The 27,815-nt window shown below is 45.4% G+C and overlaps 1 protein-coding gene across 1 annotated transcript in view; it reads left to right on the top strand.

Moving 5' to 3' along the window:
• The window catches only part of LOC148506302 (cytochrome P450 3A24-like), a 39,170-nt gene extending 32,597 nt beyond the window's left edge, over nucleotides 1–6,573 (top strand). The window contains exons 12-13 of the mRNA XM_088446950.1: nucleotides 1,632–1,794; nucleotides 6,166–6,573. Coding sequence (XP_088303076.1) covers nucleotides 1,632–1,794; nucleotides 6,166–6,261 — 259 coding nt within the window. The 3' untranslated portion in view covers nucleotides 6,262–6,573. The remainder of the gene's footprint in view (nucleotides 1–1,631; nucleotides 1,795–6,165) is intronic.
• Nucleotides 6,574–27,815: the final 21,242 nt, after the last annotated feature.

Raw genomic sequence — 27,815 nt, 5'->3', positions numbered from 1 at the left:
CAGCAATGTTTATATTCAAAATTATCCAGATTGTTGTGGCTCTAGAACTAGCCATTTCAGGAGCTGGTAGTGGTGCGTGTGACAAACTTACTATTTTTCACACAATAATGTGTCTATTCTATTGCTGCATGATCTTGTCCTGAACACGCTGCCCTATAAGAATGTGACCAAAAATCAGCAAGTCCGGAGCTACTGTAAATGCAGCTTATAGCCACACTTGCTCTCATGGACTCATGGTGTCCAGCTACCTGAATCGACCCCTAAAGGGCAGATTCAATTAAGCATAAGGTTCTGTTATTGAAGCATTAACCTTGTATTTTTTTAAGGTTTTAGTGACCTAAAATTATGACAAAGTGATTGTATCCTTTCAAATGTATTTGTCCACAGTATTTCATGGAAATACTTTCATCACATTTTTGCAGTGCATAGTTTTATTAAATAAGACATAAAGGGCGTGATTCAATTAACTGCGAGTTACCTCACAAATGCTTTTACATCGGGAAAAATGCTGTTAAAAACATGTGTGAGGCAACTTGCACTTAATTGAATCTCCCCAAAACATATTAGAGGGTTATGTTAGTGTGTTTATGTTCAGTAGAGAAATTAGACTATAAGGGGTATATTTACTAAAGTGCAGGTTTTCAGAAGTGGAGATGTTGCCCATAGCAACCAATCAGATTCTACTTAACATTTATCTAGCACCTTTTAGAAGATAATAGCTAAAATCTGATTGGTTGCTATGGGCAACATCTCCACTTCTAAAACCCGAACATTAGTAAATATACCCCCTATGTCTCTCTGAGTCAATGGTGAAACGGGATGTAGTTATGAGACCGGCGGCCATGATGTCACCGGTCTAAATCTCGTTGGGGGAAGCCCGACACGGGACTTAAGATAGGCATCGAAATACCGATGCCTATCTTAATCCCGACATCGGAATCCAGTACTACGTCAGCCCGAGTGAGGTAAGTCCGGGGCGCCCTTAGCTGGTAGCCGGCGGAAGGGGGGGGGTTAGGTTTAGGTAACATAGCGGTATTAGCATCGCGTTTTGGGGGTGGAGGTTAGGCACCCCTAGAGGGGAGGGTTAGGCACCACTGGGGGGGTTTAGGGTTAGGCACTAAGGAGGGAGGGTTCGGTTTAGGCACGAAGGGAGTAGACTTAGGTTTAGGCACTAACGGGGAGGGTTAGTGTGCGGGATGGAGAAGGTTAGGGTTAGGCTACAAAATAGGGAGGGTTAGGGAGAGAAGGGGGGAGGGTAAGTATACTTACCCAACCCCTGTCCGGATACCAACCATCGGGGTGCCGCTGTCGGTATTTTGACAGGAGGCATACCGACTGCCGGCAGTACATACCGATTCTGGTTAAACAGTCTCTGTACAGCACTGTGTAACATGTTGTCACTCTATAAATAAGGTTAATTATAACAGAGTTTTTTATTTTTTTCCTCACATACCCTGTAACAAAACATACAAGTCCCAGATTTTATACATTTACTAAGGACTCACTAGTGGGCTGCTCAGCCGATTTCCTGGTAACCCTTTATAACCATATATAACAGTGTTCTCAGAATTAACAAGTTATAACTTATTAGTGTAGTTAGGAAAAGTAATTTTTTTCCTTTATATTCACAGGTTCAGTAAGGAGAATAAAGATTCACAAGACTCATATACCTTCCTTCCTTTTGGAGTTGGACCACGTAACTGCATAGGGATGAGATTTGCTTTGATCAACATGAAATCAGTCATCGCCTTACTACTGCAGAACTTCTCTTTCCGCTCGTGCAAAGACACTCCAGTAAGGAATCAGAGCAGCTGCTCTTCTAACGTGTTCATTTAGCGGCGCTGCTTATTGGTCTGGTCACAACTTCAAAAATAGGACAAGTCAGTCCTCTAATCACATATCTGAAATAAGTAAAGTGTTTACACCTAAAGGAAGCTTCTCTATTTGGCATCACTGTACAATGTTGGAGGGATTGGCCTAACAAAATGTAGTATAGGTTGCGTCTCCCATATACAAAATGCTTGGGACCAGGGGTATTTTGGATATCTGAATATTCCGTATTTTGGAATATTTGCATACCATAATGAAATATCTTAGGAATAGGGCCCAAATCTAAACACAGAATGCATTTATGTGTTATATACATCTTATATACACAGCCTGAAGGTAATTTTATACAATATTTTCAATAATTTTGTGGCTCAAACAAAGTTTGTGTACATACATGAAATTCATTTATGTTTCCTATACACCTTATACACAAAGCCTATAGGTCAGTTTATACTGTATTTTTAATAATTTGTGCCTTAAACAAAGTTTGTGTACATTGTACCAGCAAAAAGCAAAGGTGTCACTATCTCTGGCATACTAAAAATATTCCGTATTTCGGAATATTCCATATTTCGGAATATTTGGATATGGGAGACTCAACCTGTACATATATATTGGTAACTTTAATTATAAAGGCATGGCTAGAGAGGTCTCAAAGGGGGAGATGTATCAAACCCCAGAGAGAGTTAAAGTGGAGATGTTGTCCATAGCAACCAATCAACTTCTGTCATTTTCTAGACTGTCATAGATAAACAACAGTTAGCAGCTGATTGGATGCTATGGACAATCTCTCACTATATCTCCTTTATCTCCCCCAAAATGAGCAACTGAAATTAAAAATGAACAGCAGGTCTAATGCTGGGTGCACACTATACAATGTATCGTATGATATATGGTTCCAACGTGTATTGGAAGCAGGGTTGTCTTAACGGCAGCGTGGGCCATGGGCAAAGCAATGCATTGGGGCCCCTACCCACCCCTTCACGGGAAAAAAATGTAAATGGTCAATAAAATTAAACCCTCCTGCATGCCCATCAGACCTCCCACACATGCAGAGAGACTCTGACTGGTCTGAAGCCGGCGGATGAAGTGAAACTGGGACTGAGGTGAGTACTCGTCACCAGGGGGGATGGGGTGGGGGAGGTTAGATCAGAATACAGTGCACCGGTGGCTGGTTTATAAAAATATGGCCGCGGCTGTAGGGGGGCGAATTGGCGGGCCCCTACAAGCTTTGGGCCCTTGGGCAACTACCCAACAAGCCCAATGGAAGAGATGGCCCTGATTGGAAGGATAGTGTCTTGCACATTGTATAGTGTGTACGTCCGATCTGCCGTTCCCAACGGTTTAACATTGCATTGTCCTATCTTCTGTCCTGTATGTCAGATGTGCCGATGCCACAAACATGGCATGTATTATGTAATGATACATTGCGCGCTAGTATGCCAGAACGTGCAGTGTGTACGGTGCGCACGATGTATCTTTACCGAATCACTGGGTCGCAGACGTTGTACAGGCGTGTACCTAGCTTAATACTTGCATCACAGTCCAATGCTGACACATATTTATTGATAGTGCATGAAAAAATATGCCTAAAGGCTATATAAAGGTATTAGTTAGTGACTTTTCCCCATGTTTAGTGATGCAAGAACAGAAAAGAACATTCATTTTGGATACTGTCTACTTCTACACCTGAAGAATTGGTACCACTCACAAATTAGTGTTCTTTTCCATGTAGAAGTCAACATAGCTCTCAAGGGGATGAATCAACAACTAGCAATATGCAGCCTTTGACCGTTTTTTCATGCATAGTTTGAAAGGTATTTTTTAGGGAAAGAACCTGTTCTTGGCCAGCAATAGGCACATAGTTAGATGCTCTATTTTTTAAATAACCAGAGACATATTAAGACCCCCATGGGGCCCTAGGTAAAATACTGGTTTGGGGCCACTTCCACTTCATTCATGTTAAAATGACTTTCCCCAGCCCCTTTCCTCTATTTCCAGTACTTAGCCTATACATGCTTACTAGCTTTTCACTCATACCCCTCTGCCCACCAATTCATCCTTCATATGCCCTCTGTCCACAAGCTTTTTCTTACTTAAATGACCCTCTGACCACCAGCTCTTCACTCACGTGCCCCCTGCCGACCAATTTTTCCCTCAGTGCCCTCCAGCTTTTTTCTTACATGCTGCCCAAATATCCCCCCATTGCCCCTTCTAGCCTGATTCCCCACCATGGCTACACAGGAACCGCCACTATGACAGAGCATGCAGCAGGACCTCCTTTCAGACTCAGAAGAGGAACTGTCCCAGCAGATGTGTGAAAGGGAGGGAGGACTGGGGAGAGGGGGCACTCTGCTACATATAGAGACACACATACAGGGAGGCAGGGGTGTATCTAGGGATCAGAGCGCCCCGGCAAGGTAATAGACTGGCGCCCCCCTCCCCCCATAATTTCAGGAAGTGCCCCCCAGTAGTCCACCTTATGCAGTGCCCCCAGTAGTAGTCCCCTCTATGCAGTGCCCCCAGTAGTAGTCCCCTCTATGCAGTGCCCCAGTAGTAGACCCCCTTATGCATTTCCCCCAGTATTAGTCCCCCCTATACAGTGCCCCCAGTAGCACCCCCCCATAATGTGCCCCCAGTAGCGGCCCCCACAATACAGTGCCCCCAGTAGCATCCATCCCCCCATAATGTGCCCCCAGTAGTGGCCACCCCCTATACAGTGCCCCCCTGTAGCCACACTCCCCCACAGTGCTGTGCCGGAAAAAAAAAGCAACTTACCTGATCCCCGCTCCTGCCGACGACCGCCACTGTCCACTCCTCCGAGCCTGCTCTTGCTCTGCACTATGGGGTGGGAGAGACATCATGACGTCTCTCCCATCACTCGCTGCGGGGGGGAGCCGGAAAGCAGAGCTCATGAGTGAGCTCCAGCTGGTTCCATCTGTTGACGCAGCACCCAATTAGAGTCTGTCTGACTCTCATTGGCTGGCTGCTAAAACAAACAGACAGCCGCCATATGTTTGTAAACTGTGTAAGGCAGACTGCTCTCACTGCGGTCTGCCCTACACTTGGGGCCCAGGGGACTAGCCCTGGGGTTGTGAACCCATTGGCTGCTGTTGGCACTGCCGGGTGGCGCCCCCCCTTTGGCCAGCGCCCCTGGCGAGTGCCATCCTGGCCAATGGATAGATACGCCCCTGCAGGGAGGGATACATATAGACACATACAGACTGGGGAACACAAACATGTTTCACTGTAGTCCTCATCACCTTGAACTGTATCCTCCAGCAGCAGCTCCCTCCTCCGTAATGCTGCCTGGACTGAAGTTGAAAAGACTGGTGTAGCCCCGCTCCCCTGCCCTTGTAAGAGCAGCATGTGCTGGGCTTCTCCTGCAAGGGTGCAGCACATGTTCATAGGGATGGGCATCGGAAGCCTGGCATCCAGTGACGGACTGGGACTGCTCAGCAGCCCTGGCAGTTCTCCTGTGCGTGCGCCATAGGCACATATGCCTGCAAAAGGGGCGTGACCTCAGCTCACAGGGGCATGCCGCAAGTCACAGGGGCCCGGCCTCGTTGCACCCCCCCCCCATCTTTCAGTATCCCGGCCTAGCAGAGCTCCGGGAGGTGGAGCTGCTCAGCCAGGGTTTGATGCCGGACCGGCCCATCTGGCCATCGGCCCTTCTGGCATTTGCCAGAAGTGCCAGATGGGCAGTCCAGCCCTGCCGGCATCAAATGGTTGCTGGGCTTTCAACATCAAATCCAGCGATGCAATGGCAACTAGCCATCACATCGCAACCATTCGATATTATAACCGTCGCGGTGTGTACTCCCCCCACAGCCAGTCATCGGATGGGCATCAGAAAGCTGCATCCGATGGCAGGTAACCATTGAATTCCCCCTATTCGAGGGAAAAAGTACTTCCATCGAATCGGTAACAGTGATGGTTGCTAACCATCAGCTTCCGATGTCCATCTGACCCTTTTGCCTCACCATAGAGAAGCAGGAAGGAGCTGCTACTATATAAGTGAGGTATCCCACACCATTGCCCTTTCCTAAAATAGAGAGAACCGCATGACCCTAAAGACTGGGCTAGGAAAAAACATTTCTAACAAACAAACTTAGGGCCTGTACTGTTTTATAGATAATCAGGCCCTGGAAATACAAAAAGACCCATTCCACCCAGTAAAAATGCTGGGATGCTCGAGAGCACTTATCTATAGGTTGAAACAGGTCATGTTGAAGAATCTATTTAAACCAAGGTTTAAAAACCAACATACAAAATTACTGTTTACTTTTAGTAGCTGAACCCAATTTATGTGAAATATTATTATTTATTTAACAGATCCCACTGGAAATTGACACACGAGGTTTCCTAAAGACAACAAAACCTGTCATACTCAATCTAGTGCCTAGAGATGCCCAGAAGACAGACGACTAGATGAGGAAGTCACCAGTGGTTGGACATCATGTGGCTCAGACCAACCCTGAAATTCGCTGTATGGAATGGAATTAGGATTATTTACGAGTCCTTAGGGAAATTGCAGTTCATAATATCACTCATGAGCCAAATGTAATAGTAGCAGTTGTTATTTGTTACATAAGCCTGAAAAACTGCTTTGTAAACCTCAAATGATCCCATGAAACAGCTATTTATGGATTATAAAGAACTTTTTTGTTTTAAAGAATAACTGTCATAAATATATAACTTTTCAATATGTTTAAAATGAAATACTATTGATCTTCTGTGATAATAAATGTGGTTAATTCTATTACTTTGTCATAATGCATGGTCTGCTATGTGAAGTATAGTACTTTTATATAATGCCAATAAATAAGTCAGCAACAGTGACACCTACAGGATATTAAACAGTACTAACAAACATACTGATACACAAGGCTACTTACAGTAACTATATAAAGAAATGTTGCCATGGTCAATCATATTTAGGGCCTGATTCAGAGATGTGCGCAAACAAAATAGTTTCCGTACTTCTCCCATGGTGTGAGATCTGCGCATGACTGACATCCAGCGTCCATTTGGGGGCATGGACAGGGCAGCGACGGCCAGCGTTCTTGAAAACGGAGGAGTGCCGGAGAGCCAGTTTTAAGGCTAGTATCTACGACAGGAGGTGTCTATTTACACAAGATGCCTCTTGTGGCTTTTGCATAGTTGCAAGACTGTGCAATAGTGTCCATCTCTGCACCAGGCCCTTCATTTTACACATATTTTGATGATACAGTATATTAAGGAAAATTTTTGTTGGAAGCCAATTAACCTACCAGTATATTTTTGGAGTGTGGGAAGAAACGTACCGGAGGCAACTAATTATGCCCCACACATTTTCCAGATGTTTGAAACACATTGTCTTACACCAGTGCAATGGAAGGAAACAAATAAAGAGTACATTAAGTTGCTCTAAATGTCATGTGTTTATTTCTGAATGATAGCCAAAGTGATCATAATTTAATCTGCTCTCTTTAGTCACTTGGGATATAAAGGGATACTATCATCAATGATGCATAATTCACCAATACTTATGTTAAATAAACCAACAGGCATGTTTTGTATTTATTGCTCCTTTAAATCCAGCAGCCAAAATCTGCTGGAGACACGATGGTTTTGAAAAGCACAACTTAGTATATTTACTTAGACTTCTATATAAATCGAATACTACATAACAGAGTTTGGGTCCAGCTCCTAGTACACAAAATACATCTCATACTATACACATCCCATTCCTTGGTGGCTATCTTACAGCACGGTCCCTAATCAGGTAATATACAGGAGATGTAGTTAGCAATCGGTGGAAACCCGACACGGGACTTAAGCTAGTCGTCGAAATACCGACTCATATCTTAATCCCGACGCCGGAATACAGACAAGACGCCAGCCCAAACGAGGTAAGTTTAGGTAGCATAGCGGGGTTTGCGTTAGGTTATGAGGGGGGGGGGGGTGAGCACTAAGGGGGGAGGGTTAGGTTTAGGCACAAAGGGGGAAGACTTAGGTTTAGTCACTGACGGGGAGGGTTAGGGTAAGTCTAAACCCAGACTTGCACAGGTCAATAACTCTATTGGTAGCACAAGCTGAGATATTAGCAAAAGTATTAGTTCTTCATTTAAATACATAATTCATAACAAATTAAGCACTGATCAATGTGTTTTATGCTTGGCTGGTGCACATCCTCTAATGTTATGTTCTTATTAACACACTTGCAATTCAAATATGATATTAGTGATGAAGTGGTAGTATCTCTTCATGCAGCTAAGGATTTTGGATGGTTTTACACAATTTTAGTATAGGTCTAATATTATTTACTAGGTAAAATGACTTTGCTCATACCGAAAATCAGTACAAATGGTCATATTTCCAATAAATTTGTGGCACCCAGCTGAGGTTGTACGGTACTAAGGGCCTGATTCAGAACCGGATGCTCTTTCAGAGCGTTCGCTCTGAATCAGTGCCCGCCCTCTTTTTTTTAGAGCAGCCAGAGGCCGCTCGCATAGCTGTGTGTAACCACCCACAGCTATAGCGAGCGGCCAAAAAGATGGTCGCGATGGTCAAGACCATCGCGACCATCGGGCTTGCGACGAGACCCTTGTGGTAGGGTCTCATTGCCGCAAGCCCTGGAGTGCTTTCGGCTCTATCAGAGCCGAGAGCACTCCCACTGACATCACTTGGGATGTCAGTGGGGCCAGCCCCAGACGGTAGGCGTTCCCATGGGAATGCCTCCGTCTGGCCTGCCACACCCCCGGCATGCCCACCAAAGGGGGCGTGCTGTCACTCACCATCGACAGCACGCCCCCTTTGTAGCGAGACCCATAGCAACGGCTTGCCCGTCGCTATCCGGGTCTCGCGCATGCGCACGACGGAGCCACCTCTGTTGTGCCCATGCGCACTGGGCGAACATCGACCCGCTTGTAAGCGCTCAGTGCTCGTGAGCGGGTCTGAATTAGGCCCTAAGAGTGATGTGTTCTTCCCAAGTTTACCAATTTTCTTACTCTTTCGACTGCTTCGGTTCAAGTACAGTAAGAATCAGACACAATTTTTTTTAAAAAAGAGTAATTTTACACATTAAGTAACACATCAACAAAATACATTACATACATGAGAATACAATAAATATACTCTGTTCCTAGCGAGATTTTATTAATCTGGAGCATTTCTGTCTTTAGGCTGAAAAGAAGGTTATTAGATCATACATGTAGAACATCAATTAACAATCTACAAAACATCAGTGGCCAATGAAAATAATTATCTCAATCACTGACTCTGAACCCCGTCAGTGACCAAATATTACTGTATGCAAATAACAGTCTTAGGCATTCTCAGTTTCCCTTAAGGTCTGGACAATACCCCTTGCGTTGGTGCACGTTAGTGTAGTAGCTACTTTGTCACTTTTTCTCCCTGATTCCTGAAGGTAAGTATGTAGATTACGCTAGTGGCGTAACTAGGGCAGGGCGAGCAGGGTGCGTGCCCTGGGCGCCGTGGTACCGGTGGCGTGGGGGGCGCTGCCGGCCACGGTACCGGCCCGCCCGCCCTAGTTAGCCAGTGTTGCGCCGACCGCAATGAGTGCGGTCAGCGCTACACATTTACACAGGACCGGCGCTAGGCTTCCAGCTGAGCCCGTTCCCTCCCCGAGCGCTTGCCCAATAGCGCTAGGAGGCGGGCTCAGGCTGTGCATAACACACGCATCGCCGCCAGCGCTGGTGGTGATGCGTGTGTTAAGCAGCAGCCAATGAGAGTCAGATAGACTCTCATTGACTGCTGCAGCACCCACTGCAAGAGCCAGGCTTCCGTCCGGCTCCTGCAGTGGGTAATGGGACAGACGTCATGACATTATTACGTCTCTCCCATAATGCTGAGCGTGCCAGTCCGGGAGGACTGGCGGGTGGCGGCGGCGGGAGCGGTGTCGCAGACCGGAGCGGCAGCAGTGTGGATTCAGGTAAGTATATTTTTATATATATATTTTTTAAACCTGTCTGTACTACTGGGGAGGGGGGTGGCTACTACTGGGGGGACCACTACTGGGGTTGGGTGCACAACAGGGGAGGGGTGGCTACTACTGGGGGCACCATTATTGGGAGGACCTCTACTGGGGGGGGCTACTACTGGGGGCACTTAATCGGGAGGGGGAACCTCTACTGGGGACTACTACTTGGGGGGGAACTACCACTGGGGGCATTATAAAAGGGGCCTACTACTAGAGGCACTGCACTGGGGGGACCACTACTGGGGGCAATAATAGGAAGGGCCACTACAGGGGGCACTGGATAGGGGGCATCACTACTGGGTGCCTGCATAAGGGGGACCACTACTGGGAAAGCTGCATGGTGGGGACTACTGCTGGGGGCACTGCATAGGGGGGGACTACTACTGGGGGCACTTTATAAAGGGCACTGCATAAGGGGATACCGCTACTGGGCGCACTGCATTGTGGGGACTGCTACTGGGGGGCACTGCATAAGGGGGAACACTACATGGGGCACTGCATTTGGGGGGCCACTACTGGGGGTACTGAGTAAGGGGAACTAATTGGAGGCTGTATAAGGGGGACCACTACTGGGGATACTGTATAAGGGGTACTACTATGGGCCTGCATAAGAGGGACCACAACTGCATACTGGGGGTACTGTATAAGGGGTACTACTGGGGTTAAGGTGCATATGGATAGGAATGTTCAGTGTGAAAATAAAGGGGTGTGTCATGTTGACACGCCCCATTTAAAAAATGTTTTGCAGCGCGCACATCGGGTGGGGGCTCCAAATACCCTAGTTTCTCCACTGGCTTACACTAGCTCAGGTGCTGTTACTGATGTTGACGCTTGTACATGGCAAGCCCAGGCCTGTTAATTCCTTTGGATACTGTAGGTGGTTCCATAAGTTCCATTTGCCGCCCGCCTGCCACCACCGCACCCTGAAGTAGCCCAGCCTACCTGGCCCCGGCTATGTCCACTAAGACAGGCAGGGCAGGCTCAGCAGCAAAGCAGCTCCACATGAAGATGGCCTGGCAGCAGCAGTCTTAAGGTAAGGTGCTTGACAGTCCTGCTGGCCAGGCTGCCTGGCTGCTGATATGTAGTAGTGTACATTTTATGCGTAATGCATATATATATATATATATATATATATATATATACATACATACATACTGTATGTGTATATATATATATGTATATATACATATATATTATATATACACATACTGTATGTATATATATATATATATATATATATATATATATATCTATACTGTGTGTGTGTGTGTGTATATATATATATTTTTGTATTTACTGTGTGTATATATATTTATTTACTGTATGTGTGTATATATATATATATATATATATATATATTATATATATATATATTATATATTTATTTATGGTGTGTGTGTGTGTGTATATATATATATATATATATATATATATATATCACACACACTATACATACAATATTTATTGACTGTGTGCTTGTGTGTATATATATATATATATGTGTGTTCATATGTATGTATATATAAATATGTATGCATATTTACATATAATAAATATTACAAATATGGGTTATATATATTTTATAGTTACACATGCTGTATGTACGTGTCTGTATGTATGTATGTATATGTATGTATATATATATATATATATATATATAGTGGAAACAAGTGCCTAATAGTGTAATAACGTTTAAGGAAATTTGTATCACACAACACACATGTATATTGAGCGTACCGTGCTGCCCTTTAACACAGGCTTATAGTATGTGGTCTTTTTAGGGATGTCGCTTCTAGTCCCCCATATAGGTCAGTGTAATTTAGATCACAGATTCTCACAGGGCCCAACATGTATAGGGAGAGAGAAAAAACACTTTCATAGGGGTATATTCAATTGGCCGCGAGGTTTTGCGAGGAAAAAACCTCGCGCCCCTCGCGGCCAATTTCGAAATCCCATGGGTATGCGCGCTCCCGATACCCGCGGGATTCAATTAAAAAAACAGTGGGCGCGGGGTTTTCATCACTGAAAACCACGCGCCGCGTAAATTTAAAAAAAAAAAAAAAGTCACTTACCTGTCCGGGTCTCCGCGGCTCCCGGCGGCCTCCCCTCTCTCTTCTTACTGGAGAGGGGGCTGCTGGGAGTCCCGGGGGCTGATGGGAGGAGCAAGGGCTGCTGGGAGATGTAGTTCTCCCAGCGCCCATTCCGGGGGGGCCACACACACCGCATCGGGTGTCACACACACACTCATGCACTCATACACACACACACACCACACAGTCACTCATACACACTTACATACACCACACACACTGACATACTCACCGCTGCTGCAGAAGAGCCGGCTCCCGACGCTGGATGCAGAAGAAGATGAGAAGACAGCGCTTCGGAAGGTGAGTAATTAAGGACTAATAAAGCTAATTGGATACTTCCAATTGCTTAATTAGTCCTTTGGGGAGGGGGGGGGTTGTCAGAGCAAGTACACGTGATTTTTCTTAAGAACATTGATTTCTGGAAAAATCACGCTTGCTCAGGAGGTGCGCAAAAAAACCCCTCCTGGCGCGTTTTTATAAAAAACACGCACCTAATAGAATAGCAAAGAACCCGCACCTGCAGGAAATACCTCGCAGGTGCGGGTTTTTGGCTTTTCTCGCGGCCAGTTGAATATACACCATAGTGTAACAGTAAACACAGTTTTATTACACACACACATGAACACATATATAGAGACAATTACATTAAAAAAGATTTCAGAGGGCTTATCTGATAACTGGCCAAAGTCAATAAGCGCAGATTACTCTGTCCTCAAGGAGTTTCATCTTTTGTGCTCATCTAGCTGGACTTCGTCAGGACCTATATGGGGGACCAGAAGCGACATCCCTAAAAAGACCACATACTATAAACCTGTGTTAAAGGGCAGCATGGTACGCTCAATATTTATGTGTGTTGCGTGATACAAATTTCCTTAAACGTTATTACACTATTAGGCGCTTATATATTTTTTAAGGATTACTGAGGACCATACAACAAAGGTCACATATGGGAAACTTCGAGCAGCCACCTTCTGAATTGGGAACATAGTGTTGTAAAGTTGAGTTGTTTATTCAGAGATAAACCTCTGGGACTGTATACCTGACTTTTGTATAGTGCTGTGATCACTACCTATAATATATATATATATATATATATATATATATATATATATATATATATAAATTTTCCATGCACTGCTTGTTAGACACAAGGTAGAAAAATTTAGCCTACACACCATCAGGTACAGATACTATGCATGAGGTGGTCAATAGTCATACTGGGGAGTTAAAACTCTGAACCCAGTGAATTTCACTGGGTTCAGAGTTTTGACTCCCCAGTATGACTATTGACTACCTCATGCCGAGTATCTGATTTATTTTCTCTATCAGTGTTTTTTATGATGGCTTTTCACCTTGATATGGGACATAATTAAATGTTTTTGCTATATTTCTAAATGGTGGGCTTGCTAAATTTTCTACCTTGTGACTAACAAGCAGTGCATGGAGGATTTGCAATATATACATGGCCTGGCACCCGCTAAAATGGAACTGATGTAATGTGTGCGATCCAAGGAATATATATATATATATATATATATATATATATATATATATATATATATTATACACACACACCCTTTCAAAAGTCTGGGGTCACCCACACTATTTCGTGTTGTGCAGGAAAACTGACTTTTATTTATCAAATGAGTTGCAAAATGAATAGAACATATAGTCAAGACATTGGCAAGGTTAGAAATAATGATTTTTACTTGAAATAATAATTTTGTCCTTCAAACTTTGCTTTCGTCAAAGAGTGCTCCTTTTGCAGCAATTACAGCATTGCAGACCTTTGGCATTCTAGCTGTTCATTTGTTGAGGTAATCTGAAGAAATTTCACCCCACGCTTCCTGAAGCACCTCCCACTAGTTGGATTGGCTTGATGGGCACTTCTTGCGTACTATACGGGCAAGCTGCTCCCACAATAGCACAATGGGGTTAAGATCTGGTGACTGCGCTGGCCACTCCATTACAGACAGAATACCAGCTGCCTGCTTCTTCCCTAAATAGTTCTTGCATAATTTGGAGGTGTGCTCTGGGTCATTGTCCTGTTGGAGGAGGAAATTGGCTCCAATCAAGCGCTGTCCACAGGGTATGGCATGGCATTGCAAAATGGAGTGTGTGGTCTGGCCACACCCCATGGCACAGTCCACACACCCATATCAGTACTCACACCCCCTGCGGCAGCACACAATAGGCCCTTCATAAATTTCAGCTCCAAGCCCATGATGACCTTAATCTGGCACTGCAGTGAGAGCTGCTATATATAGCCTCTGGCTAGGTGCCAGGATGTTTCCCGCCCACAGCACAGGCAGGTTCAAATTCTCTCTCAGCCCAACTGTCAATGGCTCCCTCAGCTGCAATGTATCAGGGGAGAGGGGGGGGGGGACCCCTGCAGAGTATCTGAATGCAGTTATACTGAGCCCAGAGTTCTCACATTTACCAAAAGGATTTGGAAGAGTTATTAAGAATGCTTGTCATAAATTCCATTTGGTAAGTTTACCACAGTTTAGATTTAATAGCACAAATAGTAGGAGGAAGAGGATGTTTCCAAGAGGCTGCAATCAGACAAGTGGCGGAAGAGAGAATATGTTGAATTACATAATTTATATCGATGATAAGTAGCATTGGGAACATTCATCAACAAAAGGAAAAATTTGTGAGAAAGTGTAATAATGATATTTAAAACTGCCAACATTAGACTCTTAGGGGGATATTTAATAAAGTGCGTATTTATAGAAGTGGAGGTGTTGCCCATATCAACCAAGAGATTGAAGCAAGGTCAGAGATCTACACTTTATACAATCAATAAAGGAAGCAAAAAGCTCCTGATTTGAAGAAATTGGAAAGAATCTGGTAGTGATATGAAAATGGCATTGGATGTCTAAGAGGAATCACAGGACTGGGAGAAGGTGCAAGTTTAAAACGATTAATAGAATAGTTCCAAAACAATATAGGGCCATATTCAATTAGACGCAAAAAGCCGACATCCGCGAAAAAGTATCGCCGTATTCAATTCCATCCGCTTTTCGCGGATGCGGAAAGTCAATGCAATGTAATATGCGAAAAAGATTCGCCTAGGAATAGCAGGAGAAAAGAAGTGTAACATTTTTGTTTGAGGGTGCAAAGGTTGGGGAACCGCTCAGAACCCTTTGTACAGCCCCCAATGGACAACTGCGTCAAAAAATTCCAGAACAAAATGTGGTACCCCCATAGTTATGGGATTACCCCTTTAACTAGTTAGGGGATATAGTTACCCTGCAAGCCCCTGTCAGTTTTTTTTTATAAGATCATATAGCACCATTGGTCCCATAGGATAATCCAGTGAACTTTTGCTAACCTTTCTCCCTCGGACCTTACTAAGCATGTGCAGACAGGGAGGTAGAAAGTGCCCCTTGGTCAGCAACCCATTTTTGGAGGGAAAATCCTGCCCCATTGATAGGCAACCCTAGTGTCCAGGCAGAGATCCCTGTAGGCGGCCTGTTGCTGGGTCTCCCTGTCCACTCATAAATGCCAGACTGACAGGGAGGAGAATATGGGAGAGCTTATAAAATACCATCCCCAGGGCTGTCAGAGCTGAGTCTGGGAGGAATTTCAGAAAAAAGGATTGTCTGTGAGGTGTTTCTGTGGAGTGTCCCTGGATCTGTACAAATAGGGGTGCAGTAATCCCTCTCATATACCCTGGATTACAAATACTGCATCTGGTATGCTGTCTGTAATGAGTTGCTGTGGAGTGCCCTTGGATCTGTACAAATAGGAGTGCAGTAACCCCTCATTTATCCTGGATTACAAATACTGCACCTGGTGCTGTCTGTAAGGAGTTTCAGTGGAGTGCCCTTGGATCTGTAAACATAAGGATGTTATAACTTTTATGTTTGTCCTGGATTACAATTACCAGACTTCACATTAGCCCGGAAGGCTACCTGCCAGGAGAGGTGCTCTGATGCTGGACGTGAGTCCCTGGAGGAAGCTTGCCTGGGGATTTGCATAGAGCACCCTGCTTTGGAAGAAGCCCCTTTGAATAAAGGACTGCCTTCCTAAGTGCCTGTTATCAGGAGGCGCCGCATGTGGAAGTCTGTGCATGCTGGGAGAGAAGAGGAGCTGCCTGGGAAGGAGGTCTCATCACTCCATCATCGCAGAGAAAGCCCCAGCTGAGGAAAAGGTCCCGCCAGTGACGAAAACCCTGCTGGCATCCGCACAGGCAGAAGAAAAGACAGTCCCAGAGGAAGAGTGCTTCAGGACCCCTCCTGCTGCTGTGTATGTTTGCCGGACAGAGCCTCCGTGGAAAGGGATTTGCACCTGTTGGTCCTTGTAAAATACCTGCTGGAGGTCTGCAGCTGGGAGCTTCAGTGCAGTGCTGTGCATCCCAGAGTTGCCCTGGACATCGGAGGAGGCTGAATAGCCACTGCCAGGGGTGAGATCATACCAGAACCTCCTTATACTCTGTCCCTCCACAGCTCCTATCTTCTCTCCATTAAGGCCCTGCCCCTCTGTACACCTATCCTATCTGGGTCCCCTGGGTCTATTGCATTATCCTTTACCTTGTGGCTAACCATGATTAGGCTGGGAGACTAGGTTTTGTGTAAAAGCTGGGACCGGGGGTTAGTCTCCCACACAACTGGGTGTAGAAAGGGGTCATAGTGTCTTAAATTAGGTAAAGTGTGTGTGTAATGTCAAAATAGGGGGGAAGTAAAAGATAGGTCACCCCCTCTTTTCCCCAAGAATTGTATTGGTGGTCATTTTCTTTCCTGTGAACCTTTGGCTCATGTCCAGGAGGGGACCTGACTTATGGCTGTCGGCTCATGTCCAATGCCACTGTGGGTGATGTATAAAGTATTTTATGTCTAGCTTTAAAGTAAATGTAATGCCATGTGATATGTATTTGGCTCTGTTTACTGGTTGACTCGTGTGTTAGCTAAAGTGGTTGATAGTGGCCCTCCGTGGCCCTTTATCTGTTATAGCACTCTGTAAAGCTGTTCACTGCTCGCTGTGTTATTATTGTCAATGCTGATCAATATTTTGCTTGTATGAAATGTTTGAATATTTACTGGTACTGGTGTTAATGCAAATTGTCTCTTATACACTGTTTGGCCCGGTATCCATTTCAAAGTCCATTCATGCTGATGTAATGTATATTACTTGTGCTGTCATCTTATTAGCAAAAGGTGTATGTTTACTGTGAATCTGTTACCTTGTCAATTTCTGTGGTGTAATGTACATTACTTGTTTATTTAGCCCTGTGTAACCCCGGCTGGCAATTCTGGTGATAGTAATTTGTGGCATAGGCATTTAGGAAGACTGTTGTCCTTATTTTTTTCTCAAGGACCAAAAACTTGGCTACATTATTGCTGCCGGTGAACTACTGCTATCAGCATAGCCTCAGTGTTGTCCTTATTTTTCTCAAGGCCCAAAAACTGTGTTACATTATTGCTGCTGGTGAACTACTGCTATCAGCATAGCCTCAGTGCTGTCCTTATTTTTCTCAAGGCCAAAGACTGTGTTACATTATTGCTGCTGGTGAACTACTGCTATCAGCATAGCCTCAGTGTTGTCCTTATTTTTCTCAAGGCCCAAAGACTGTGTTACATTATTGCTGCCGGTGAACTACTGCTACCCGCATAGCCTCAGTGCGGTCCTAATTTTTCTCAAGGCTCAGAGACTGTGTTACATTATTGCTGCCGGTGAACTACTGCTACCAGCATAGCCTCAGTGTGATCCCTATTTTCTCAAGGCTCAAGGACTATGTTACATTATTGCAAGTTGCCGGTGAATTACTGCTATCTGCATAAACTGTTAGCCGTTTTCAACTGGAGAACTACAAGTTCAAGCTTGGCCTGCATGTGTTTTCCCACTTTTTTTTTAGCAAAAGTTGAAGCATTAGCATGGACTGTATATCAAAGCTATAGCCTGCTGGTGCATTACTGACACCAACTCGGCCTGCAGGTTACAAGTACTGTTCTTTCTTTTGCTTGGAGTTAAAGTAAAGTCTGCAGATACTGTGGTTCTTGTTGTTTACACTTGCCTGCCAGTTGGGGTCACCGGTAGAGGACAGGGAGGTAATAAGCAAAGATCTTGATATTAAAAAGTGTAAATTATTTAATTTAATCTGTGAATGGTAAATATTTCCTGTGTTAATTGTTAATCTTTGATTGGTTACAATAAAATTGTGTTGTACCTTCCTTTCGGTCTGGTCACTGTGTCTGCAAAAACAAAAGGAAACATTAGCAAACTTGTCTCTCTGTCAAGGTGTGTCCTATATAAGCTACGAAGAAATCGGCCACCTAAGCATTTCTAAACACACCTGAACCCGGTGCTAGTGGTGCACCAGTCAGTACATCACAAAAACTTAAAAACACCCCAAAAAAGTACTTTGAATTTGGGGGCGAAAAAGTGGGGGGACAAGTTTGCAAGCTAGCAAAAATAAGGTTCTGAAGGTGCTCTAAGAAGGGGTCAAGTGTTTTGGGGATTGCAGGTGCTTTTTTGGGGGACGAATGTCACTATTTTTAAAACTTCACTTTAGAGTAGGGATGTGCAGGCTCGGATAGGTTCGAGTTTGCACGTTGAGTTCGGATGGATTTTTCCCTCCAAAAAAACGGAACTCAGAAAGAGGCTAAACGTCATCTTACATGGACGAACATCATCATTCCTGGACAAAAGTCCAGGAATGATGATGTTCGTCCATGTAAGATGACGTTTAGCCTCTTTCTGAGTTCCGTTTTTTTGGAGGGAAAAATCCGAACTCAACGTGCAAACTCGAACCTATCCGAGCCTGCACATTCCTACTTTAGAGACATTTAAAATATGCTTGCACCCATTTTCAAGTACCCCAAATTTGCCAGGACTAATTATTTTCTCCCAAAAATACTGCTTTATTCCATTCTTCACCACTTGTGCAAAGACGCTAATTAGAGGCAATTGTACCAACTTAAGTACCCCAAACAGTTTTATTAGGGCTAATCGGGCACTGCTACATTGATTCGCAAAGTTTCTGCATCTTTTTGGGGGGTACAGGCTGATTTCCCTGATTCTGACACCACTTTCCGACTGTTCCGACTTCATGTGTCGCCGTTTTCGCGTCCTTTGGAATTGAATAGGGCGAATAGCAGGGGCGCACACGATAAGTTTCCGTGGCTAAAATATTCGATGTAGGCGAAAAGTACGGCATGCAAAACGTAATTTAATACGGCCCATAGAATGAGAAACCAAATTAGGAAACAAAGGGGGCACTTAAATCTACTGAATTATAAATCTTAACGGTTATTGGTAATAACTGAAATATGCAAAATTAAAATACTGCATCAGTCCAAATGAGACCTAACACAGTGAATAACACAAAACAAACAAACAGCAAAATGACCACACATCAAGAAAAGTGTGGAATGGAATCAGTATGATTTACCGGCGGACGGGATGCCGGCAGTCCGAAGTCAGACAGCGGTATCCCAATGTTGAAGATCCCGACAGGCCAGTAAGTAATCTAACCCTTCCCCTCTCGCTCCAACGCTATCCTTCCCCCGGTGGTGCCCAACACTAACTTCCGCCCCGTGGTGCCTAAACCTACCCCCCCCTTCCAGCACCCTAACCCTCCCCGGGTGGTGCCTAACCCCCCCTCTCCGCAGCCTAACCCTCCCTGGTCGGTGCCTAACCCTAACCCACCCCATCAGGACCCTAAACCTAACCCCCCAATCCCCGGCCTAACCCGAATGCTTACTTTCGGGATGCCAGCGGTCAGGATGCCGACGCCGGTGTCTTGATCCCTTCGGGATGCCGGTGTCTGTATTCTGACGGGATTCCAGCGTCGGTATACTGACATCCAGCATCCCGTCCACTGGCGTTCAAACTGGATCCCTATGGAATGCTGGTGAGCATTTGTGCTAGAAATTGCAAGTAAACATGAAAATTAGTAATTGTTCACACATAGACAAACTAGGAAATATTTCCAAATATCTTGTGAATTAACACCAAAATCATGTATGTTATGGAGACTCAAATTAGTGGTAATTATCCAGAGAATAAGATTCAAAGGTAATATACCTAGGGTGAAAAAAATCTGTCATAGTCCAGATATCAAAAATTAAACTTGGTACACTTAAGTGTCCTGTATAATGTACAGTATATTACATCCTATCATTTGTGTAACTAGGGTTTTTGGAGCCCAGGGCAAGATGATAATTGGGGGTGGTAGGCCAAACGCAGGCGTGCCAGTGTGTTTGAACGCCATTGCATGGGCATGCATAAATTATCCATTACGATGCCATACGCAGCTTGGACTTTCACTGCGTGTGATGAAGTTAGCAATTCCTGAGTAAGGTCAGACCTTGTGAATGTGTGCGAGAGGCTGCAATTGTACTCGATGTTACTGATGGTTTTGCAGTCTTGCTAAGTATTACGGATGTGTGTAAAGTACAGTGGGCGTCCTTATGTTAGGCTGCTTGTGGCATTGCGATTGCAATCATTAGCATATCTTCGCAGTGAGTCTGCTTAACCACTATTGCAATCGCAACAGCAATCCTTGCTAAATCAGGCCCTCAGTGTCTTAAACCCACTGACCTTGGTGGTGGCGCTCGCCTGCGCCGCCGGTCCGACAAGCGCCCAGGGTACCCCCCCTAGTTACGCCACTGCTGGCTATTATCTATAGGACAGTGTCATAATTCAAGGTAATGTTCTCAAAGCCAGGCCCTGTTTCTTACCTGTTCAGCCGCTGGTCAGATACCAGCATGCCCTGGTGGTCAGGGGGCAGGGGCGCCAAGAGGGGGGGGGAGCGGGTACTAATGGCCCGGGCTTGCTGGCGGGGGTCCGGGTCCGGCCCCACTCCCCTCCCTCTTACATCACAGCAGCCCAGCACACGCTGCTGTGTGCTGGGCTGCACTGGGAGACTGCTTGTGGCTGCTAAGAAGCTGCCACAGCAGTCTACTATGCCTGTGGGGGGAGCGATCATGCTGATCGCACCCCCCACTGGTTATGCGCCAGGCTGAGGGGGCTCACTGCGCCCACCTCACCAGCTCACATCCCCGTTTCGCGGTGCTGCAAAACGTTTCTTTTTTTTTTACTTAAGGGGGCGTGACCACGCATCCCGTGATTAGGCCACTCCCCCCTTTACCCGGGCCGGCACGGCTCCTGGCGGGCCTGGTCAGGAGACGCATGACTTGCGCGGCTAAGGTGGTCTCCATGGCGGATTCCACAAGTCCCCTGGACGCCGCACATGTGTGCACTGAACAGGATTCAGGGTGCTGTACTGGCGTCCCTCATGGCATTGTTCCCAATGGGCCAGCAACATGGACGGCTCCATCTTGCCCAGCTTCATGTGATCGGATCCAGGCCAATCCTGTCCAGCCAGGTACTCAGCTGACACTTCCAGCCAATCTGGATTTACCCATGCGTATATAGCTTCCAGGTCTGCATGGCCTGGGTTGCCAGTGACATAAGTCACTAGGCTTTGCGTGTGAGCTTTGAATCTGTGCTCTCCTGTATTCCCAGATGGTTTCAGCGGATACCGACTGCTGCCCTGTATCTGTTAGTGATTCCTCTGGTTTCTACTCTGACTTGGTCTGATTCATTACCGTTTGCGGTAATGAATTGCGATCAATTACGCACGCAGTTGGATGATTGTTGCATATAGAGTATACAGTGCGCATGTGCAAACCAGCCACTGCGATCGGGACTGCGAGCACAATGACTACGCAGACCCATCGCAGAGTGATTGAAAGGAAGTGCTGTTTGTGAGAGGTGACGTGGGGGTGGTCAGAGAAACGCAGGCGTGCCAGTGCGTTTGAACACCATTGCAGGGACGTGCATAAATTAGTCACTGTGATGCCATATGCAGCTTGAGGACTCATAACGTGCAATGAAGTTAGCAATTCCTGAGTAAAGTCAGAGATTGTGCAAGTGTGCGTGAGGCTGTGATTGTCCTCGATTGTTCATCATATCATACGGATATGATATATCATACGGATATGTGTAAGATAAAGTGGGCATCCTTATGTTGTGCTGTGATGGCATAGTGATCGCAATGGATTAGCACACTATCTTAGTTGAACTGCGTGCGTAATCACTATTGCAATCGCAGTTGCGATCGGTAGTGAATCAGGTCCTTGGTTCCTTAGCCACAGTCATCGGTGCAAGTCCGATATTCCTCAGTCAACGGGGGTAGTCCAATATTCCACAGTCATCAGTACAAGGCCAATATTCCACTGTCATAGGTGCAAGTCCGATATTCCACAGTAATCGGTTCAAGTCTGATATTCCACAGTCATCAGTGCAAGTCCGATATTCCACAGTCATCTGTTACCTATCTAGTGCTAGCTCAGGTGACCCAGTCAGGGGGCCGTGACCGGCCCGTCAGACGCAGCTGAGCCCAAATTCCCTTGCGGGAATCCCTGGCGAAGACCACTGGTGGGGTAAGACTCCACGTCGCTGCTCTGGGTCTTCATCAACACATTGGTGCTAGTTTCAGTTCCCCGTTGTATCCACTTGGCATTCTCCTTAGTGGTCCCAGCTGAGAATATGAAGGAATTACATTAAGCCATCCAGCTTCTCACTTTTCTCTAGTTTAAACCTGCACGACCCACGCACAGGGTTGAAGACACAATCACATCAAATCCTGACAGACAGTAAATTATATGCTAATGTCAACAATAATGCTGCGGACAGAGTCGACAGAAAGTATATATACACAGCATGTGTGTCAGTTTTAGGGAATGAGAAGTAACTGGATAAGAATCTATAGATTTTGTTTGCAGGTGGCGCGGGAGCCAGAGGATGGAGGACGCCAAGGTCAACCCCAAACTCTCGGCCTCTACAGGGGTCCAAACCCTAGTAGAAGATGGTTATTCCAAAGAATACACTGAGCGAGCTATGTAGAGGGGCACACTCCCCGAGTCACATGCTGTATGATTTTAAGTCTAATTACACTGCGTTTTTTGTCCCAAATAAAACTGAGAGGAAATGTGGTGAACAAATTTAAAAACAAGGAGAACTACGAACTGGCAAGGTTTGAAATAGATATAAGAATCTGGGGAGGACATTCAACTTAATAGAATTGACCCTTCCTATCCAAGAGATGAAGTAGGGATGCTAAATTATGGTGTTAAACTGGCCTTTAAGAGCATCGATCTGAGTGATGTATTAGAGATACTTTATTTTGAGTAAGGAGCAAGGAGATCTGGGATTCTAAATACACTTCCAATCTAGCCTACTTTTTGACATGGGATGCTAAACTTATGAGTTTGCCCCAAATAGTGGCTTATTAGCTACCCATACAACACCCAGCGTGACATCATCCATATTGTTAATTGTGAAAAACCTGGTCAGAGTAGAGGAGAGGTCCAAGACCATTAAGGGATTCAAGAGTAAAGAATCATCTAATCACCATCACCATATGGGGTGATGAGGAGGAACTTTCATGACATCTGAAAGAAAGTAAATCCCTGTCTGGTCTGATCAGGGAAAAGGAACTATATACACCGCAGAAACCACGTTACGGAGTGAGCTACAAAGAGCATATCGATGAGTGTATACACTTGGATTGGGACTGAGAAATGAGTATAATCTCTAGCATAAGCAATTTAAGCACCAGGTGTCGAACAGGGCACGTTTTTAAAGCAGCCCAAGGAAAGTAGATGGGAGCAGGGAGCTGAACTGATTTCGAGGGGGAGCAATCCAAGGCAGGTCCAAAATAGTATTAAAATCTTCAAAAATGTATGAAATGGCCTTGCTCAATGCACTTAAACAATTTAACAAAAAAAGGCACTGTTTTTTGGTTTGGTACATACAGTAAACAGAGACCAGCATAACCATCTCAGAGCCGAGGGTATACATAACTATAGGGAAACAGCAATCATTGTCAGAAATAAATTTGGTCACAGTAAATGGAATCTTACTATGCATGAGAATCATCATCCCTTACAATCTGCTAAGGAGAAAAAGCTCTGGGAAAAGTGTTTACCACGTAATTGAGTAGGGGGACCAGTTAAGTGGGTTTCTTTAAGAAAGACAATATCAGCATGCTCCCTCCTACATGACTCCATCACCACCATGCATTTGTTGGGGGAATTGAGATCATTAACATTAATAGAAAGTATGGCATGCTGAGGAACAAACCATGACATGATTAAATGCTAAAAAGCCCTAATACGTTTTGCAAATTCAAAAGACAAATAGTCCCTACTGGAATGTGGGAGAAAAAGAAAGGAGAGGGGAGGGGTGGGGAGCCACAGTGTCGGGTTACATAAATGGTGGACTGAAAAAGCCAATTGGGGTAAAACCCCTATGAAAAAAGAACCATAACAAGGTTAAAAAATAGATAGTAATATGTCATAAAACTTACAAAGAGTGCAGGGGTAGCGGGGAACGATAATGAGTGAGGGACCAGCATGCCCCCAAGCTCAGACACCAAAGCCAATATATATGGCAAAGGGGGAGAAGATAATGCATTGAAAGAGGAGGGTGAAAGTGTAAAATAAAAAGGTAACAAACAATATAAACTAGTAACTTTATCACATTAAAACTATGCTGGAGGGATGGAGGGGGAGGGAAGGAAGAGAATAAAGGCAGAAGGGGGGGAACGGGGGAGGGAAGGAAGGAAGAGAATAAAGGCAGAAGGTGGGGGACAGGGGAGGGAAGGAAGAGAATAAAGGCAGAAGGGGGGAACAGGGGAGGGAAGGAAGATAATAAAGGCAGAAGGGGGGACAGGGGAGGGAAGGAAGAGAATAAAGGCAGAAGGGGGGGAACAGGGGAGGGAAGGAAGAGAATAAAGGCAGAAGGGGGGGACAGGGGAGGGAAGGAAGAGAATAAAGGCAGAAGGGGGGGAACAGGGGAGGGAAGGAAGAGAATAAAGGCAGAAGGGGGGGAACAGGAGAGGGAAGAAAGAGAATAAAGGCAGAAGGGGGGAACAGGGGAGGGAAGGAATAAAGGCAGAGAAGGGGAGGGAGACAAAAAGAATATTATGACCTAAAAAAACTAAGTCACGTAGATTAGTAATAACGCATTATCATAAACAAAACAGTAGTATTTTAACTATAAAGAAAAAACCATGCATACAAAAAATATAACATAAGAAATTAACAAACCATAGCAGGATATTCTGGATCATACTGAAGAGATTTTGACTGCAGACGTAATAGTTATAACAATAACAATGTATAGAGACAGACAGGGGACCAATCTGTATGTCAGAAAGTCCACAAGTAAATTAGGTATTGCCAGAGGTCGACCAGTACGAAGCCGCAAGCAAACCCTCGCTGTGCCGACCTGGCTGCCTCCTCCTGCAGGAGGCGGCTAGATTGTCGGAAAGTCTGCTTTGATTCTGCTCTCAGCTCAGAACTATACTTAGGGCTGGATTCAATTAGCAGCGAAAAGCAGCGATCGGCGAAAAAGTTTCGCCTATTGCCGCTTTTTGCCTGTCTGCGTCTTATCTCCAAATTCAATTCCAGGACCAATTCGTCTAAGCAGAAACTCAGTGCACTGAAACAGGCGGAAAGTTTCTCCAATGAATGGCAGGTGGAAAAAAGTGCAAAATCTCTATTTTGGGGTGCAAGTGTGGGAAATTGATTCAGAGCCCTTTGGTAACCCCCCCCAAATGACAAATCAGGCAGAAAAAAAAATACCCTAGAACACCCCAGAAAAGACAGGTCATTTTTGGGGCAAAAAAAGAAGAAAGTGGGGGGACAAGGACAAAAAGTAGCAAAATAGCTTTCTTGGGGCGCTGTATGGATGGGGCAGGTGCACTTTAGAGACACAAAAATATGCTAGCACCCATTTTCAAGTACCCCACATTTGACAGGACTATTTTTACCTAAAAAATACTGTTTTCTATCATTCTTCACCACTTTTACAAATATGCTTCTAGAAAGCTTTTAACACAACTTAAGGACACAAAGTACTTTTATTATGGTTAATAATACACATCAGTAATGATTTCCAGTGTCAGTGCTTCTTATTTTGGGGTACAGACTCATTCCCCCAATCTATTCAGTACTTTCCGCCTGTTATGAATTCGCCTATTTGCGTTTTCGCAGGGACGCGCATGCCGCGATTTCACTTCTCAAACTGGTGAATACAGCGGAAAGTCTCCGACTTTTCGCGTCTAATTGAATACGGGCTTAGTCTTTTCTAGACTAATTATTTATTGATCTTTATTTGTCTCTCATCTGTTATGTCCTGCACTGAAGTAAGTGTGTGTCTGTCTGTGTCTGGGCACAGACACACAGGGAACTGTATAGTGTAAAATATAGAGAAGCTAGACACCCACCTCAGCAGGAGGCAGCCGGGACCATATTGAAGTCCAGGTCTAGTAGCTGGTGACCAGTCTGAGCAGCTGTTCTATATGCACACCCAAAAGAAGGCAGCATGCAGCAGGCTGTCTGCATCACAGCATCTCAACACGCTGCTGCCCTGCACGGGAGGCCAATGGCCACCCACAGCAATGGAGAGCCCAAAGCTAGGGAAGTAAAATGCAATGAGCAGGGGCACCGGAGATCCAGCCATAGGAGAGGGGCTTGGGAGGAAGTGAGGTCACCACTCAGGGATGTCTCTGGAACTGTGGACTAGCTGAAGTCAGGAAGGGAGAATTGACTGGAGGTAAGGGGTAATTCACAGTGCTGAGGGAGAAAAATGCTATAGGCTGGGCAGAGTTCATCAACATCAGACCAGCGTGCTCCATCGTAGGCAGCCAGGCCACGCCCCCTTTAAGTGCTCCAACTTTATTTTTATTTTATAATAAAACACACAAGAGAGAATACACTATTAGTGCTTTTAGTTCTCTTTTTTCTTTGAGTTATATCATCTACTCCATGACACTAGAGACAATATCTATGAATATAAAAAAAGTGGGTCGATGGTCCGCACTTTGCATGCGCACGACGGAGGGAGCTCCGTCGTGCGCATGCGCGAGACCCTACGAGCGAAGGACTTTCCTTCGCTCGGAGTGTCTCATCAAAGGGGGCGTGCTGTTGATGTTGACTGACAGCACGCCCCCTTTGGTGGGCGTGCTGGGGGCGTGCCTGCCAGACGGAGGCGTTCCCAAGGGAACGCCTACCATCTGAAGCCGGCCCCATTGACATCACTAGTGATGTCAGTGGGAGTGATTTTGGCTCTGATAGAGCCAAAATCACTCCTGGCCTTGCGGTTGAAAAACTCAACCGCAGGCTTCTGCTCGCAGTTTCGATGGTCGCGATGGTCAAGACCATCGCGACCATCATCCTGCACGCTCGTATATGCTGTGGGTGGTGACCCACAGCTATACGAGCGTCCAGGAGGACGCTCCATAGTAATGGAGGTGGGCCCTGATTCAGAGCGAGCGCTCTGGTCAGAGCGTCCGCCTCTGAATCAGGGCCATTGCTCCTTTTTTACACTTTACAAATATGCCTTAGGACACTATTAATTATTTACCAAATGAGAATTTGATAAATAATTAATCAAATGTAAATTTCCTTCTAAGAAAATCAGGATACCATTGGTGAACTGGCCTGGGCTACTAACTGTTTCATACAAGAGTAGACTATAAAAAAAAAAAAAAAAAGAATCATTACATTTTATGAGAATGGGTATGAAATGCCAGCAGTCGGGATGCCTGTCAAAATTCCGGCAGAGGCATCCCAATGGTCGGTATCCCAACAGGGTTTGGGTAAGTATACTAACCCTCCCCCTTTCTCCCCCTAACCCTCCCCTCTTGTAGCCTTACCCTGACCCTCTGCACCCTAACCCTGCCGTTAGTGCCTAAATCTAGGTTTCCCCCCTTCGTGCCTAAACCTAACCCTCCCCCCTCAATGCCTAACCCTAACCCCACCAGTGGTGCCTAACCTCCCCCAGGGGTGCCTAACCCTAACCTCTCCCCCTGAAAACCCAACAGTAACCCCGCTATGCTGCCTAAACCTAACTCTCCCCCCCCCTCCCTCCCTGCGGCTAACAGCTAAGAT

The sequence above is a fragment of the Taudactylus pleione genome, unplaced genomic scaffold (assembly GCF_031769625.1).
Source record: "Taudactylus pleione unplaced genomic scaffold, aTauple2 ptg000408l, whole genome shotgun sequence".
In the NCBI taxonomy this organism is placed as follows: domain Eukaryota; kingdom Metazoa; phylum Chordata; class Amphibia; order Anura; family Myobatrachidae; genus Taudactylus; species Taudactylus pleione.
The sequence above is the reverse complement of the archived record's forward strand: the minus strand, read 5'-3'. Positions and strand labels throughout refer to the sequence as shown.